This window comes from Pristis pectinata, chromosome 12 (assembly GCF_009764475.1).
Source record: "Pristis pectinata isolate sPriPec2 chromosome 12, sPriPec2.1.pri, whole genome shotgun sequence".
Classification (NCBI taxonomy): Eukaryota; Metazoa; Chordata; class Chondrichthyes; order Rhinopristiformes; family Pristidae; genus Pristis; species Pristis pectinata.
In genome coordinates, this window is record NC_067416.1 from 12,409,001 (window position 1) to 12,426,613 (window position 17,613).

Sequence of the window (17,613 nt, forward strand, 5' to 3'; positions counted from 1 at the left end):
AGAAAAGCTTGCAAGGGATACAAGTTAAGCAAGTGGACAAGAGGTGACAGATGGAGTATAATGTGGAAAGTTGTGGGGTCACCCACTTTGCTTGGAAGGATAGAAGAACAATATTTTTACTTAACAGTGAGAAATGACAGTAAATGTGAGATTACAGAGAGACCTTGGTATGCCAGTTCTTGAGATGCAGAAAGTGGATACAGCAATCAATTAGGAAAACAAATGACCTATACTGATATTAGATTCTAGTGCGTGGATAATGAAGCTTTGCTAAAATTGTGCAGAACTTTCTTGAGACCACATTGGAGCAGTGTGCAGTTTTGATTGTTGTACCTAAGAAAGGATGTACTTGCTTCGGAGGTCTTGAATGGACCTTCATTGGATTCTTTCCTGGGATGACAGAGTTTGTCCCATGAAGAAAGTTTGAATACTGTCAGGATCAGAATCAGGTTTATTATCACTGTCTGATATGATGTGAAATTTGTTGTCTTGTGACAGCAGTGCAGTGCAAAGACATAAAAAACTATAAATTACAAAATAAATAGTGCAAAAAAAGGAACAATGAAGTAGTTTTCATGGACTATTCAGAAATCTGACGGCAGAGGGGAAAAAAACTGTTTCTGAATCATTGAGTGTCGGTCTCCAGGCTCCTATACCTCCTCCCCAATGGTAGTAATGAGAAGAGGGCATGTTGCAGATGGTGAGGGTCCTTTGTGATGGATGTTGCCTTCTTGAGGCACTGCCTCTTGAAGATGGCCTCGCTGGTGGGGGGGGGGGGGGTTGTGCCCCTGATGGAGCTGACTGAGTCCACAGCCCTCCGCAGCCTCCTTCAATCCTGTGCATTGGAGTTTAGAAGAATGAGAGGCACAGTCTTCAGAATCTACTTCTAGAGACATGGTTACACAGTAAAGACTCACCCCTTTAGGGCAGGGTTAAGGAGGATTTCTTTGCTCAAATTGTGATCCTTTGAAATGTTTTACCTCAGAGGAAGATGGATATTCAGCTGTTGAGTTGGCTCAGGGGTGAGATCCATATATTTTTGGAATAAGGGTTTCAGTAGAAATGAGGATCAGACAGGAAGATGGATGAGTCACAGAATGTTATTGAAAGACAGAGCAGGATGAGAGCCCTGTCGTCTTGTCCTGTCCTTGGTTATGTTCTTCTACATCCCTTCATGTTGAATCTCTATTCATGTCTCAGGAACAGCCTTCACAGCTTGCATTGACATCTTCAAGGATTTGTCTACAGACACGACACCACCCCACCCCCCACCCCAGACCCTTCTATTCCAATGATTTATTTTCTCTCTGAGTGGAATCCTTCACCAATATCCTCCTTGTGGTGATACATAAGGAATTAACTACTGTTGAACCAAAGTCGATCGTTCGCAACTGGTTCTCCGGCTTCAAAGGCGAGATCTCTCACATTTAAGAATATCATCGTTCACAACGTAATCGAGGTATAAGGATGAAACGCAGGAATCTGGAATGGGCTCAGTGCGAGCCTTGATAACGTCAAGCGTCGCACCTCTAACAGGAGATGCTTGCGTTTGTCCACGACCGTGCTCACTCTAGTCGAGAAAGCGGGCGAATTGTCAGTGCTGGAATTGCGAGAGCCGCGACCACTGCCTGCTAGCTGGGAGGTTTCACTCCGACCGGAGGAAAGCAGCAAGACCAAGCGCAAGTATGAGGACTCGGAGACTTGTTTTAATGTCCTTGCATTATAACCAGCCAAGCTCAAATTTCGAAGAAGAATTCTTAAGTAGTTTAGACCTGAGAAGTATTTATCCATCTGAATATGAGATTAAGATGTGATTATTAAGTGAAAGCATCGTTCGTCTTCGTGATGGTTATTTACTGATGTCGGTTTATTTAGGAATTCTGCGCTGCATTAAGAAATTCTGGATTAGCTCTTTAACTGCTGAGTTAATTGTAAATGAGATGGGGTTCGACCAGGGCAAGTAGACGGGGAGGAGAGGTTGGTTCTTTTCGGATAGAAGATAAATTCTGTTTTTGTTTTGTTTTGTTGTTTTTAACCAGAATAGGGAGTTCGGGCTTGTAGATTCTGACCGGTGGGGACGCGGGGCTGCGGGAGTCGCGGTGAGGACATGGAGGAGCAGACGCCGGGTGCAGAGGGCTGGCGGGACGGCGCCGACAACCTGACCGCCAGGCAGCGACTGCTGGAGGAGCTGGGCAACCTGTCCGCTCAATTCCAGGGAATCCAGCTCATCCAATCCTTCAAGCCCCTCATCATCCCCTGCTACGGGCTGGTGGTCTTCATCGGTATCCTCGGCAACTACTTGCTGATTTACGTGATCTGCAAGACCAAGAGGATGCACAACATCACTAACTTCCTTCTGGGCAACCTGGCCTTCTCGGACATGCTGATGTGCGCCACTTGCGTGCCTTTCACCTTGGCGTACGCCTTCGAACCCCGGGGTTGGATCTACGGCCGCTTCCTCTGCTATTTCGTGTTCCTGATGCAGCCGGTCACCGTGTGCGTCTCGGTCTTCACTCTGACGGTGATAGCCGTGGATCGGTACCGTGCCACCGTGCACCCTCTCAAGAGGAGGCTCACCATCCCTACCTGCGCCTACCTGCTGGGAGCGATCTGGCTTCTCTCCTGCTTGCTGGCCGCCCCAGCGCTGGTGCACACCTACTACGTGGAGTTCCCCCACCAGAGACTGACCATCTGTGAGGAATTCTGGCTGGGGATGAAGAGGCGCCGCCTGCTGTACGCCTACAGCACTCTGACAGTCACCTACCTGCTGCCTTTAACGCTCATCTCTCTTTCCTACCTGCGCATCTCGGTCAAGTTGAAGAACCGCGTGGTGCCCGGGAACACCACCCAGAGTCAAGCCGAGTGGGACCGGAGCAGACGCAGGAAGACCTTCCGCCTTCTGGTGCTGGTGGTGGTCGTTTTCGGTCTGTGTTGGCTCCCTCTGCACCTCTTCAACGTAATCAAAGACGTGGATATCAACCTGATCGATAAGCAGTACTTCAACCTGATCCAGCTGCTGTGCCACTGGCTGGCCATGAGCTCCGCGTGTTACAACGCCTTCATCTACGCCTGGCTCCACGACAGCTTCAGGGGGGAGCTGAAGAAAATGTTCAACTGGCGGAACCAGAAAGTGGCTCCGACCGTTCACTGCGTCATGGTCAGCGGGGTGTTGTGAATGAAGCAGCGCTCTGATGCAAAAGGCATCAGTTTGGGTGCAAGGACAAGTTAACCCGGCGGTGCATTCTGTCTCAACAACAGAAAGTGCTGCAAACACCCAGCAGGAAAGGCAGCGTCTGTGCAGAGAGAAACTAAGTTAAAGTTTCGCCTCACAATGTCCAATGATGGAATCTGGGGCAGCCAGCAATCTGATGGAGGAACTCAACCAGTTCAATCTGCGAGAGGAACTCATTTCGGGTCGAAACCCTGCATCAGGACCCGAAACGCCGACAATTCCTCTCCTCTCCACAGATGCTGCTCGACCTGCCGAGTTCTTCCATCAGATTGTTTTGTTTCTCAGAACGTCTAACTCCCGTTTCTCCTTCTACAGATGCTGCCTGACCTGCCGGGTGTTTCCAGCGTTTTCCGCTTTTATTTCAGGTTCCCAGCACGGCAGGTTTCTTTTTTCGTGCGTTCTGCCCGTTGTGTGTGTGTGTGTGTGTGTGTTCATATCTTAATGTGGAACATCTGTCTGGGGGGAGATCCGAGGGAGGGACGTCGGAGGACATTGGCAGGTGAACTTTTGTTACGCGTTGTGGGGCAAGAAGTCCTCCCCGTTGCCACCCCCTCTCCCTTCGGTCAACTCTTGACCCGTTTGTAAGAGACACAAGAAACGATCGGGAGCCAGAATGTACCCAAGTCGAAATGTCCCAAGTTTTGTAAAGGGCTTTCTAAACTCACGGTAGCTGTTGTGTTGCGCGAAGGGAACAGTAATGTAGAAATTAAATTTCCATCTGTATTTATTAACCGCGGTTGAACTAGCAAAGGACGTGTTAGAAAATCATTAAACTTCCTTTGCCAAATGCAGGGCGGTGTAAGTATTATTTCTTTTAAAGCTTCAGTCGGAGCTACAGTGGAGTGGCAGCTTTACGGGGTTATTTTACTTGCTAAATCAAGATTAATTGCATGCAGAGACATATTTCACTGAGCATCTGAAACCACTTGTAAGAGGGCGGAACCGTCTCTGAATCTGCCCCGTTCTCTCCAGTTCCACTGCTCATTGTTAAACCAGGCTAGACAGTGATGAGATTTTGCTCCTAAACTTGATTATCAATTCCCTATTCCTAAGACATCTTTGGCTGCCGTCCGCCCCTCAAAGTTACTGATCGTATTTTTTATTCGGGTGGATCAATAGGTGTATTGTCAATTAGAATAAAAGCTGGTGGATAAAATGGTTTCAACCTGGCTGCCTGTTTGCTGCCACGACACAGCTGTGTTTGAACCTGCACGCAATACAGTTGCGATGCCAACAAATAACGAGTAAAGATTAATGTCCTCTGTAGGCTCGCCAGAACATTGGTCCAGGCACATCTGAAACGGCAACGGTGATGTTCCCAAAAGCGGCCAGGGCGAACTGCTTTCGGCAGATGGAACAGTATTTGCTTCGCCTCACTCTGCCCCTCGCCTCGTTCCTCCCCACTCCGTGAGTGTGTTTATTTTTCATTTGGTTACTCCCTTTTTGGAATTAAATCGTTCTCCAAACGATTCTCTTTCTGGCCCGAGAGAATAGATCTGTAAACAGAAGCCACTGCGTAATAGAGAGGAATAGATGTAATCAGAGTGGTTTATTGCCATATACACCAGGGTGTAATGAAGTTCCTTGCTCCCATTAAGGTCACCGAGTAAAAGGTGTACATGATAATAATAAATATAGCAATAAATACAGCAAGGAGCTCAAAACAGCCGAATGATGCAAAAATTGTACTGCAATCTGAAGTGGCGCCAAAAGAAATGTTAAAGTGACAATAAAGTCCATAAAACCGCTGATGGTCCATAAAATCATGGATGTGATAAACAGTGACTTCATCAGTTATTGCACTAAGTCACATCCTGCAATATTGCACCTGGTACAGGCTTTCAAAAGCACCCGGATTGTGCAGCCTGGACTGGAATTAAAATCAAATACTAGGAAAGAGGCCATTCAACGATGACCAATTCACTGCTTTGTAGTATAACAAGATGCAAATTTCATGAAAACAACTCTTGCGTTGTTGCTCAGTCACACTGAGGCAGCGTCTTAAGTACGTCTGATATGATTGTGCTGTTTCTCCCTGACAATGCATCCGACACCGTTATACCTCCATTCTCCAGTGTATCTGCAGAGGCTGAACCTACACTGGCCTCTCTTGTTTCAATTCATCAAGAACAGTGTAGATAAGACCATCTAGCACACAGCTCCTCTATTCAGGACAGGAAAGTATTCTCCCAGAGGGTGGAAAATACTCTCCAAATTGTGAATGCAAACCGAGAATCATTGGAAAGGTTCAGAGGGATATGGGCCAAACACAGTTAAATGGGACTAACTCAGGAAGGTACCTTGGTCAGCATAAATTGGGCCAAAGGGCATGTTTTCATGCTGTATGACGTTATGACTCTAAAAATGACTGCTTCTCAAACATTTCTGGTTTTGGCTCACCAGAAATGCATTCCTTTCATTCCCTGTATACCCCACTCTAATTATAAATGATACCTGATATTTTTATACACAGAAAAGGTTCTTTCAACTTTACCAGGGGAAATTCCTCCCCTACCCAAATGAAAACAAAGGCAATTTACAAAATATTTTAAAGGCAGTATTTGAGCCAGTGAGTTGGATATGACCGTGCTCACAACACTGTATGAAGAAAACATATGCACATTAAATTAGGAGCAGGATTAGGGAGGAAACAACTGAAACTACAGCAGCTTCTTCCAATAACATATGTGCATTTTTAATTTGAGAAAAATATGGCAGGTGGAGGAATGTTCTAATAAACTTGCAAAGGAGAATCAATTACAGCCGCTTTAACAGTAGATCATTGGATAGTTCTCTCATCAATGATTGACAGAAGTACCCAATCAACTACATTCTGCCTGGTTCTGGATTGTTCACCTTATGCGATGGTGATAGGGGGTTCATGGATTAGGAGGCAGACAGGAGATTCTGTGGACAAGAACGAGACTCCTGGATGGTATGTCGCCTCCCAGGTGCCAGGAAGGGATGAGATCCTGAAGGGCGAGTATTGGGAGTTAGGAAGGAAGCTAAGAAGCAGGACCTCAAGGGTAGTAATCTCTGGATTGCTGCCTGTGCCATGCACCAGGGAGGGAAAGAATAGGAAGATATGGCAGACTAATGAGTGGCTGAAGAGTTGGTGCAGGGGGCAGGCGTTCAGATTTGTGGATCATTGGGATCTCTTCTGGGGTAGGTATGACCTATACAAAAGGGCCGGGTTACACCTGAACTGAAGAGGGACCATTGTCTTTGTGGGCAGGTTTGCTAGAGCTGTTGGGGAGGGTTTAAACTAGGTTGGCAACGGGATGGGAACCAGAGTGTTAGCTTAGGAGATGGATCAGTTGGTGTACAAGTAGATGCGATGTGTACAGAGAAGGTGAGGAAAGATAGGCAGGGGACGGGGTATAAATGCAATCAGTTAGATGGGTTGAAATGTGTTTACCTTAATGTGAGAAATGTTAGAATAAGAGTGATGACTTTGAGCATGGATTAGTACATGGAATTACGATGTTGTGGCCATTACAGAGACTTGGCTGTTGCAAGGGTAGGAGTGGCTGCTTGATGTTCCGGGGTTTAGATGTTTCAAAAGGGATAAGGAAGGGGGTGGAAGGGGTGGGGGTGGGGTGACATTGCTAATCAGGGATAATATCACAGCTGTAGGAAGGGAGGACGTCATAGAAGGATCATCTATTGAGTCACTGTGGGTAGAAGTCAGAAACAGAAAGGGAGCAATCACTCTGTTGTAAGTATTCTATAGGCCCCCAAATAGCCATCGGGACACTGAGGAGCAGATAAGTAGGCAGATTTTGGAAAGGTGCAAAAATAACAGGGTTGTTGTCATGGGTGACTTCAACTTCCCCAATATTGATTGGCACCTCCTCAGTGCAAAAGGTTTAGATGGGGCAGAATTTTTTAGGGGTGTACAGGAAGGATTCCTGACACAGTGTGTACACAGGCCGATTAGAGGAGAGGCCATGCTGGATCTGGTATTAGGCAATGAACCTGGTCGGGTGAAAGACCTCTCGGTGGGCAAGCATTTTGGGGATAGTGACCACAACTCCCTGACCTTTAGCGTAGCCATGGACAAGGATAGGAGCAGACATTACAGGAAAGTATTTAATTGGGGGAGGGAAAATTACAATGGTATTAGGCAAGAACTTGGGAGCATAAACTGGAAACAGAAGTTCACCGGTAAATGCACTGCAGAAATGTGGAGGTTTAGGGACCACTTACATGGGGTTCTAGATAGGTTTGTCCTGCTGAGACAAGGAAAGGATGGTAGGGTGAATGAACCATGGTTAACAAGAGAGGTGGAAGGTTTAGTCAAGAGGAAGAAGGAAGCTTATTTAAGGTTTAGGAAGCAAAAATCAGATAGGGCTCTTGAGAGTTATAAGGTAGCCAGGAAGGAGCTCAAGAAGGGACTTAGGAGAGCTAGAAGGGGACACGAGAAGGCCTTGGCAAGTAGGGTTAAGGAAAACCCTAAGGCATTCTACACATATGTGAGGAATAAGAGGATGACTAGGGTGAGGGTAGGACCACTCAGGGATAAGGGGGGAAAATGTGCCTGGAGGTGAAGGAGGTAGGGAGGTCCTAAATGAATATTTTGCTTCAGTTTTCACCAGTGACAGGGACTTAAATTAATGTGAGGTTAGCATAGAACAGGCAAATGTGTCGGGGTATGTCGAAGTTAAGAAAGAAGCAGTGTTGGAGCTACTAAAAAGCATTAGATTAGATAAATCCCCGAGGTCGGACAGGATATACCCCAGGTTACTATGGGAAGCAAGAGAAGAGATTGCTGGAGCATTAACAAAGATCTTTGAGTCCTCTCTGGCCACAGGAGTGGTACCAGAGGATTGGAAGATGGCAGATGCTGATCCATTGTTCAAGAAAAATAAAAGGGATAATCCCGGGAATGAAAGACTGGTGAGTCTTACATTAGTAGTGAGCAAACTGTTGGTGAAGATTCTTGGGGACAGGATTTACGAGCATTTAGAGAAGCATAGTCTTATTAGGGACATGGCTTTGTGAAGGGCAGGTTGTGCATCAGAGCCTAATAGAGTTTCTTGAGGAAGTGACAAGACAAACAGATGAAGGTAGTGCGGTGGATGTGGTATATATGGATTTTAGCAAGGTTTTTGACAAGGTTCCCCATGGTAGGCTCAATCAGAAAGTCATGAGGTATGGGAGCCATGGAAAATTGTCTGTGTGAATTCGAAATTGGCTTGTCCACAGACAGCAGAGGGTAGTTGTAGAAGGGGAGTATTCAACCTGGAGGTTGGTGACTAGTGGTGTTCCACAGGGATCTGTTCTGGGACCCCTACTCTTTGTGATTTTTATAAATGATTTGGATGAGGAAGTGGGAAGAATGGGTTGGTAAGTTTGCAGATGACATGAAGGTTGTTGGTGTAGTAGGTAGTGAAGAAGGTTGTCGTAGGATTTAGATAGGATGCAGAGCTAGTCCGAGAAGTGGCAGATAGAGTTCAATCTGGAGAAGTGTGAAGTGATACATTTTGGAAAGAACGAACTTGAAGGCGGAGTAGAAGGTTAATGGCAGGATTCTTAGCAGTGTGGAGGAACAGTGGTGTCCAAGTCCATAGATCCCTCAAAGTTACCGCACAAGTGGATAGAGCAGTTAAGAAGGCATATGGTGCGCTGGCCTTCATTAGCTGGGGAACTGAGTTCAAGAGCTGAGAGGTAATGTTGCAGCTCTATAAGACTCTGGTTAGACCATACTTGAATATTGTGTTCAGTTCTGGTCACCACATTATAGGAAGGATGTGGAAGTTTTGGAGAGGGTCCAGAGAAGATTTACAAGGATGCTACCTGGGTCTCATGAGGAGAGGTTAAGCAAGTTAGGGCTTTTCTCTTTGGAACGACGGAGGATGAGAGGAGACTTGCTAGAGGTATATAAGATTATGAGAGGCACAGACAGAGTGGACAGCCAGCATCTTTTCCCCAGGGTGGCAAACGCCAATACTAGAGGTCACTCATTTAAGGTGCATGGGGGAAAGCTCAGGGGAAATGTCAGAGGTAGGTTTTTTACACAGAGAGAGCTGGGTGCCTGAAATGCACTTGCAGGGGTGGTGGTAGGGGCTGATACAATAGGGTCATTTAAGGGAGTATTTGATAGGCACATGAACGAAAGGAAAACAGAGGGTTATGGGAGGTGAAGTAGAGAGGGGGATAGATTGAATGATGATAAGGTTTATACAGGTCAGCATGACATCATGGGCCGAAGGGCTCCTACTGTGCTGTACTGTTCTATGTTCTATGCAGCCTTTATAAGAGAAAACATCCCAAATCATGATATATGAACGTGAACTGCAAAATGCCTCTGGGAAGGTAGAAGTTTCTGTGGCTGGACACACTTTCAAATCATCTATTCTTTTCTCTCTTCCAATGGCTTTTTTTTTAACCATGTCCCCGTGGTCATTTCTGGTGTTCCCAGGGCTTTAAGCCTTTGATCCACTCAGGCAAATGTCAAAGCAGCCTTTGCTTTCCTGATAATCACTGTCTCCACCTTCACTCTCCCCTCTCCCCACCTGGCCCCATTTGCCTCCCTCCTTGTTTTTGTCTGGCATCATCTATCATCCAGCTAGTTACATCTCCGAACTCCACCGCTTCCCCTCCCCTACCTCGATCTGTCGATAAAATTCAAACTGAAACTGTGCAATATCCTGGTGACGCTCTAAGGTATTGCATCTATTTCTGAGATTGTGTAGAAGTAACCTTGGCCCTCAGGGCAGTGTATAGGGAAGCAGTGAGGCTAATCTCCAGGAAATCCTATGAGGAACAACTCGGGATCTTCGGCTTTTATTCAGTGTTGTCAGAGCACTGAAGGAGTATTCAGGATAGTGAAGTGATGCTGAAAATGAAGAAGAGGTGGTTTGAAATTTGGGAGCATGTTTCCTGCACAATTACTGAGTGGATATTTATGCAGGAGATTAGGATATTAAGAATGGCTTGTCAGGAAGTTGTGGACAGTCCATTGAAATATTTTAAGAATTGGCTCGAAAGGAAAGCCATAATAAATTATAGAAGGATATAACTAATGAGTTGGATGAGTTGTTTTGCTTAAGTTGTAGCCGAACGCAGCACGTGGCAGGAAAGAAAACACAGAAACACGGAGGCTGAACTGGAGCACACTTTACTGACTGACTCAAACAAAGTGCGCATGCTCACTAAAGTAACCGAGAGCCTCTCTGGCGGACGTGACGTGCGGTCCCCGCCGGAAGGCCCGCCCCGCAGTTAGTCCACGTCGCGCTCCTGTGCATGCGCCCGCGGCCGCCGATGGCGGTTCGAGTCCTGCGGGTCCGGGCCTCTACAAAGTAGTCACTTCTGTTTACTAAGTAGCCAATGTAATTAATTTTGAATTGGGTCTTTTCCACATATGTATGCAAGCAGATAAAATTAATTCCCTCTGGACTAAACCTTTTCAAGCAAAGATTGATTAGCAATATGATTTTAGATCTACACAGGCAACAGTACAGTCACATTGCTTAACGTTACATAAATGGTGTGAGCAAACTCTTGTTAGATTTAAACAAGTTTATAAACTCACTGAAAATTAACAAAATCACATGCAAGTAATCCTGAATCAGCTGTTAAATGAAGAAAAGAATCAGGCACTGCTTTGAAATGTCAATATAATTCTTTTTAACTAATATGGCTCATAAAAAAGTAGAAGCAAGAGTAGATCATTCAGTCTCTTGTGTCTGTTCCTTCATTCAGTAAGATGGCTGTTTTTTTTACCTCAGCAACACTTTCCTGCTTTAATCCTACATTCCTTGCTTCTTTTACTATTTAAAGATCTATTGATCTCTTGAATATACTCAGTGACTGAGCCTCCAAAACCCTCTTGGGTAGAGAATGCCAAATATCCATCTCTCAACTGGTAGCAGCTTTCCCTGTATCAGAGATTTAAGGCTTCATGTTATAGGCGGTTACCCTGACGTCTCAGCCAGCATTCATTCTTCAATCAAAAACAAGTTACCTGGAAGCTCCAGCTCCATGCCATCACGAATGCCTGACCCACAATTCCCTGATGCCACCACTGGTGGCATCTTGAACCATCAGTGTCAGCTTCTGTCCAGCCACCAGAGCTGATGGTTGCCCTGTGCTGAACTTGTGGACTTCTGCAAATTCCTCAGGCTCCTCAGCTCCTAGACTGGGAAATCTGCCAACTGAGTCTGAGCCACATCAAACCTGGCTGTAGTATAGCAATCCCAGTTCAGATGAATGGAAGAAATCAGTTGTTCAGAGAAAGGTAAGTAGAATTATCATTTTATATTGTATTTAAGTTAGTTTCAATGTTTTGATTATTTTATTATGGCTGCAGAGTAATAGCTGGACTGGCCAAATGGATGGAAACCTGGCAAAGCTGATCTTTGCCCATTGGTTCTAATTATGTTGCAGGTAATTAGTAATTGGTTTATTGTTGGCACATGTACCAAGATAGAGAGAAAAACATTGTTTTAAATGCCATCCATACAGATAATTTCAAAACATAAATACATTGAAGTAGTACAAGGAAAAAGCAATAACAGAATGTAGAACATATTGTTGCAGTTACACAGAAAGTGCAGTGCTACAGACGATAAGGTGCAAGGGCCATGGTAAGGTAGATTGTGAGGTTAGGAGTTCATCTTTATCGTACAAAAGGTTAACTGAAGAGTCTTAATACAGTGGGATAGAAGGTGTCCTTGAGCCTGATCGTGCATGTTTTCAAGCTTTTGTATCTTCTGCCTGACAGAAGGGGGGAGATGAGAGAATGTCTGGGAGGGGAGGGGTTTTCAAACTTTGTTTAGGCCACATTTGGAGTATTGCATGCAGTTCTGGTCACCGCATTACAGGAAGAATGTGGAATCTTTGAACATGGTTAGAAGTGGTTCACCAGGATGTTGCCTTGATTAGAGAGTATTAGCTATAAGGAGAGGTTGGACAAACTTGGATTGTTTTGTCTGGAACATCGGAGGCTGAGGGGAGATCTGACAGAAGTATGTAAAATTATGAGAGGAAGAGACAGGATAGAGAGAGTGTTTTTCCCAGGATAGAAATGTCAAATACCGGAGGTCACAGCTTTAAGGTGAGAGGGGTAAAGTTTAAAGAAAATGTGTGGGGTAAACTTTTTTGCACAGAGAGTGGTGGGTGCGTGGAATAGGCTGCCAGGGAAAGTGGTGGAAGCAGATATGATAGCAACATTTAAGAGGTATTTAGACAGAACAGGCAGGGAATGGATGAATACAGACCATGTGCAGGCAGATGGGATTAGTTTAGATTGGCATCAAGGTCAGCACAGACATGGTGGGCCGAAGGGCCTGTTCCTGTGCTGTACTCTTCTATGTTCTATTTACAATTTTCATAAAATTCTATTTGGGCATGGCTGGTTGTTAAATCTTTGGTCACAATTTCAAGTAAAATATCTGATTATGTTTAGTGATGCACAATCTTCAGGATTTTAATGACCTGGATTGTGATCCTCATTATACCGATGTCAAATTCTATTTTGAACCTATTCTATTAAATTAATATTTAAAGTTACAGATTTGTCTTTGTTTGACTCTTCATTTTTTTTTATTACCTCCTTGTTAAATATAAATACTCCAGATATCACCTTGCTAATAGATCTGACAGGGTTTTAATAGCTATATCATTCTTTTGAGCAGAAAAGAGGGAAGTAACTCAATCTGATTAAAAGTTATTTTTTATTTGTGAGCTTACATCCGTTCTAATTGATTATTTTTTTTGTTAGTTTACAGTTCTGAACAGTACTTAGATAGAAACATTTAGCAATTCACTTAAATACAATTGAAATAATCTGTGAGGTTGTGGTGACCAAGCAATACTAATACTTAATGCTCCATTAGTTGTAAAAAGTAACATCTAACACACAATGCCCGGTCATTTTTTCCAATGCCTTGTAACAGGCATTTTCTTTCATTTGTTCAAATAAGATTTTGCCCGTGATATAAAGTTCAAGCAGTCTTTCTGTCAGAAGCTGGTCAAAAACTTTATTAAAAAAATCTATTCCTAAAATGTCAACCAAGAATGCGCTCAACGCTGCTACGCCTGCTCTGATTTACTGAATCCTTCAAACAACCCACCTGTCGAACCTTAGATGTTTTCACCATACCACATAAAATCATGTCAATAAATTATAAATATCCTGGCATCTTTCCCTCTCTCAGTTCTTGCTTTGTTTTTATGGCTGAAATTATATTTTCTATGGTTATTATTTGCTAATAGATTTGGCCTCATAATTAATGTATGAGGCATTGGAGGCCACCAACTAACACCTTTCTCATAGAAACATTGGGGCTGGAGTTATCATATTATCTTTATTTCCTGTGCAGAAGATGAGTGTATAAAAGGCTAGGTCTTGGTCCCATACCCAAACAACCCCCGAAACATTGTTTAATCTCACTTTGGGTCAGTTGATTTTTTTTTCAAGGATTACTGACAGATCCTTGGATCATTCATTGGAAATATACCAATGGTGTGAGGAGGGCTGGGAGAGGTAATGAGGTGGTTAGTTTAATGTCTGCTTTCCAAACCCTCTTGAAAATGAGCTGCCCTGAAAAGAGGAGTGGATGGGCTTGTTCTAGTTAGGTGTTCCTGTTGTGCCTACAATGGTCTAACGAACAGCCTCTAAAAAATAAATTAGATTGTGGAGCCAGATGGAGCTCTCTTTCTGACTCTGGTACATTCTTTATTCCTCAGAACTAGAGCCGCGAGGTGATGTTGCGGCTCTATAGAACTCTGGTCAGACCACACTTGGAGTATTGTGTTCAGTTCTGGTCGCCTCATTATTGAAAGGGTGTAGAAGCTTTAGAGAGGGTGCAGAGGAGATTTACCAGGATGCTGCCTGGATTGGAGAGCATGTCTTATGACGATAGGTTGAGTGAGCTAGGGCTTTCCTCTTTGGAGAGGAGGATGAGAGGTGACTTGATAGAGGTGTACAAAATGATAAGAGGCAGAGATCAAGTGGACAGTCAGAAACTTTTTCCCAGTGCGACAATGGCTAACATGAGGGGGCATAATTTTAAGGTGATTGGAGGAAGGTATAAGGGGGATGTCAGGGGTAAGTTTTTTTACACGGAGTGGTAGGTGTGTGGAATACACTGCCTGCAGAGATTGTGGGGGCAGATACATTAGGGACTTTTAAGAGACTCTTAGATAGACACATGAATGATAGAAAAATAGGGGGCTATGTGGGAGGGAAAGGTTAGATAGATCTTAGAGCAGGATAAAATGTCAGCACAACATTGTGGGCCAAAGGGCCTGTGCTGTGCTGTAGTTTTCTATGTTCTAACTAATAAAAGCCTGTGGCCTATCTCATCACCACCACTTGCCCCCATTCTCCTTGACCTAAAGCAGCAGCTATCAAGAAAGGTACCCAATCTGTTAGGTTAGCACGGGCTAGCTGTGTCTGGAGATAGACAGCTGCCTCCATCTAGTTCCAGATATACATATAATTTTTACCTGGCCATGTTCTTCCTCTGAGTATGTCTTGCATGAATGGGGAGGCTACTTTAGCATTAACAACAACATTACACTTCAGGAATCAACCTTTTCTCTATTCTACTGCAAAATAAAGTAAGTTAATTTGTTCCATTGTGAAAATGTCTCTTAACACCAATTCTTTTTATATTATCAGCAGAAATCAATAATTTGTAAAATAGGCATCCTTACTTTAAACCATTAGCTCTCAGCCAGTGTCAATAAGTGGGTGAGGATGTTCATGGATTCCAAATTTCTTCGCTGTGTAAGAAGCCAGGGTAAAGACAGATCATTAAAGCAACAAGTTGAATAAATGACTCCCAATGGAATTTTTCAGCATTTCAGCCGGTTATTTTACCAATTTGTATTACTTATTAGAATGGCTCTTCTTACATCAACATGCATGCATATGTGTGTAATCCTGGTCCCAGTATAAAACCATCAATTATTTACAAAAGTGAAATCTTGAAAGGCAAAGCTTTTTAGAAAATGACATCGGAAGTTCTTAACAACAGTTTAAAAAAGAACGAGGATTATATCTTCTGGGCACATTTTTGCAGATCTACAATTTCCAACATATTTCTTTGCATACCAGTCAATAATAAACATATTTGAACATATTTTTTTATCATTTATTTATGGAATGTAGGCATTAATTGTCTATCTCCAACAGCATGAATTACTGTACTGGGTGAATGTAATGCTATTGTACTGGTAAATGGAGAGATCAAGAATTTCACTCATCAACAATGGAGGAATGACAAGATAGACCTTAATCAGAATGGTGTGAGACTTGTAGGGCTTCTTGGAAATGAAGATTTTACCCTTGAAGATAGAGTTCAGTTAGCTCGGACCCTGTTGCGTTTTGTAATTAATAGTTCTTATCACACAGTTCACAGGTTTGTGGATCTGGCTGACTGAACTGCAAACTCAGATAAATTAATCAAATATCCAACCACTGCATGAAAACTTATTAACAATTTGTGGCTACACTATTGAAAACTTTCTAACTGACATGCGGTTTTGGATAAAGTTTCCACATGGTATTATCGTTCAGCCTTAAATGAAAGCAGGACAAATCCAATGCATTATTTTGGAAAACTATAGACTTTTGGATAATCATTTATTGTCCCAACTGCTGGTATTCATTATATAAGCCAACAAGTCAGAAATTAAACTTGGCTCTTTCTAGTTCATACAGTGCGATTGCTTACAAAGGCAAAATATGGCAGATGCAGGAAGTCTGAATTTTTAATATCCACTCAAGGGATGTAAGCTTTGCAGACTGAGTCAGCATTTAATTGCCCATCCCTAGTTGCCCTTGAAAATGTAGTAGTGAGCTGCCTTCTCGAACTGCTGTAGTCATTGATGTGTGGGTATGCCCACAATGGTGTTAGGGAGAGAGGAACTGAAAATGCTAGAAATGTTCAACAGGTCAGGCAGTATTTTGAGAGAAACTGCATTAACATTTAAGGAAATGACATTTCATTAGAACTCAGACCTGAATGTGCCCAGCATTTAGTATTGTTGCTTAACTAAGGAATTGAAGGACTCCAGCTCTGAAAGATAACTGTTTATTGATGAGAAACTTAAAAAAATTACAGGTGGAGAAAGATTAGGGACGCGAGAGAGAAGGTTGCTTAAGGAGGAGTTTGTGAAAGATTTTAAAGGTTCAGAGAGTCTTAGAGAGGATGGTAGATTTAGGGAAGGAACACCTGGTTCTGGGGTATAGAGTTTCCAGGGAGGCAACAGGTAGCAATCAACAGCCAGGTTTGTAGGGTGTCCCAAATGTCAATACTTTAACACAGAAGTGTCAAGACTCCATCTCCAGTCATGGATAAAGCTAGGCACAGCTGAAACGCCATCTATAAATTCACCAATGACACCACTGTTGTTGGCAGAATCTCAGAAGGCGATGAGGAGGTGTATGGGACTGAGATAGATCGGCTGGTTGAGTGGTGTCGCAACAACAACCTTGCACTCAACAATGGCAAGACCAAGGAATTGATTGTGGACTTCAGGAAGGGGAAGTCGGGAGAACACACACCAGTCCTCATTGAGGGGTTAGCATAACGCTATTACAGCGTCAGCAACCCAGATTCAATTCTGGCCACTGTCCGTAAGGATTTTGTATGTTCTCTCCATGTGGGTTTCCTCTGGATGCTCTGATTTCCTCCCACATTGCAAATATGTACAGATTAGGAAGTTGTGGGCATGCTACGTTGGTGCCGGAAGCGTGGCGATACTTGCGGGCTGCCCCCAGAACACTCTACGCAAAAGAAGCATTTCACTGTGTGTTTCAATGTACATGTGACTAATAAAGATACCTTATCTTATCTTATGAATGATCTATTATTTTGGTCAATAGCATATAGCAGTTGTTGTCCAGGAGGCACAGCACACTCTGGCCCTTTTAAATGAGATTGTTATCATTAAGCTCTCATCAAAACACAAAAAAGCGGCTTGTGAATTAAAAGGAATGCATTTCTAGAGGTGTTTGGTATAAATACAGGTGTACCTAAAATGTGAAACTAAGCCCAATAGGTTGTGGTTCACTTGGTAGTAATTTTGTCTCCATTGCAGTGATATGGTTTATCTTCCAGTCCAAAGGCTTGAGTAAAAATCTAGGCCAAAACTGCAGTGTGGTATTGTAGGGGTCTTTCACACAGGATGCTAAACAAAGTTCCTGTCATCTTCTTAGACTGATGTAAAAAATCCCATGGGACTATTTTGAAGGAATGTAGTGGAGTCATCCCTAACATCCTTATCACTCAAACAACTCAATACAAATTTGTGGTTAGAGAGTCATAGAGTCATACAGCGCAGAAACAGGCCCTTTGGCCTAACTGGTCCATGCCAACCAAGATGTCCTATCCAAGTTAGTCTCATCTGCCAACATTTGGCCC

The 17,613-nt window shown here is 43.5% G+C and overlaps 1 protein-coding gene across 1 annotated transcript; it reads left to right on the forward strand.

The window, feature by feature from the left end:
- The first annotated feature begins 1,547 nt into the window (after window positions 1-1,547).
- LOC127576818 (prolactin-releasing peptide receptor-like) lies at window positions 1,548-3,553 on the forward strand. The gene is made up of 2 exons (XM_052027597.1): window positions 1,548-1,683; window positions 2,040-3,553. The coding sequence occupies exon 2, from the start codon at window positions 2,108-2,110 to the stop codon at window positions 3,173-3,175; it is 1,068 nt and encodes a 355-aa protein (XP_051883557.1). The 5' UTR covers window positions 1,548-1,683; window positions 2,040-2,107; the 3' UTR covers window positions 3,176-3,553.
- The last annotated feature ends 14,060 nt before the right edge of the window (window positions 3,554-17,613 follow it).

Excerpts from the sequence above, each read along its gene's own strand:
- LOC127576818 (XM_052027597.1), top strand. The coding sequence starts at position 2,108 with ATGGAGGAGCAGACGCCGGGTGCAGAGGGCTGGCGGGACGGCGCCGAC.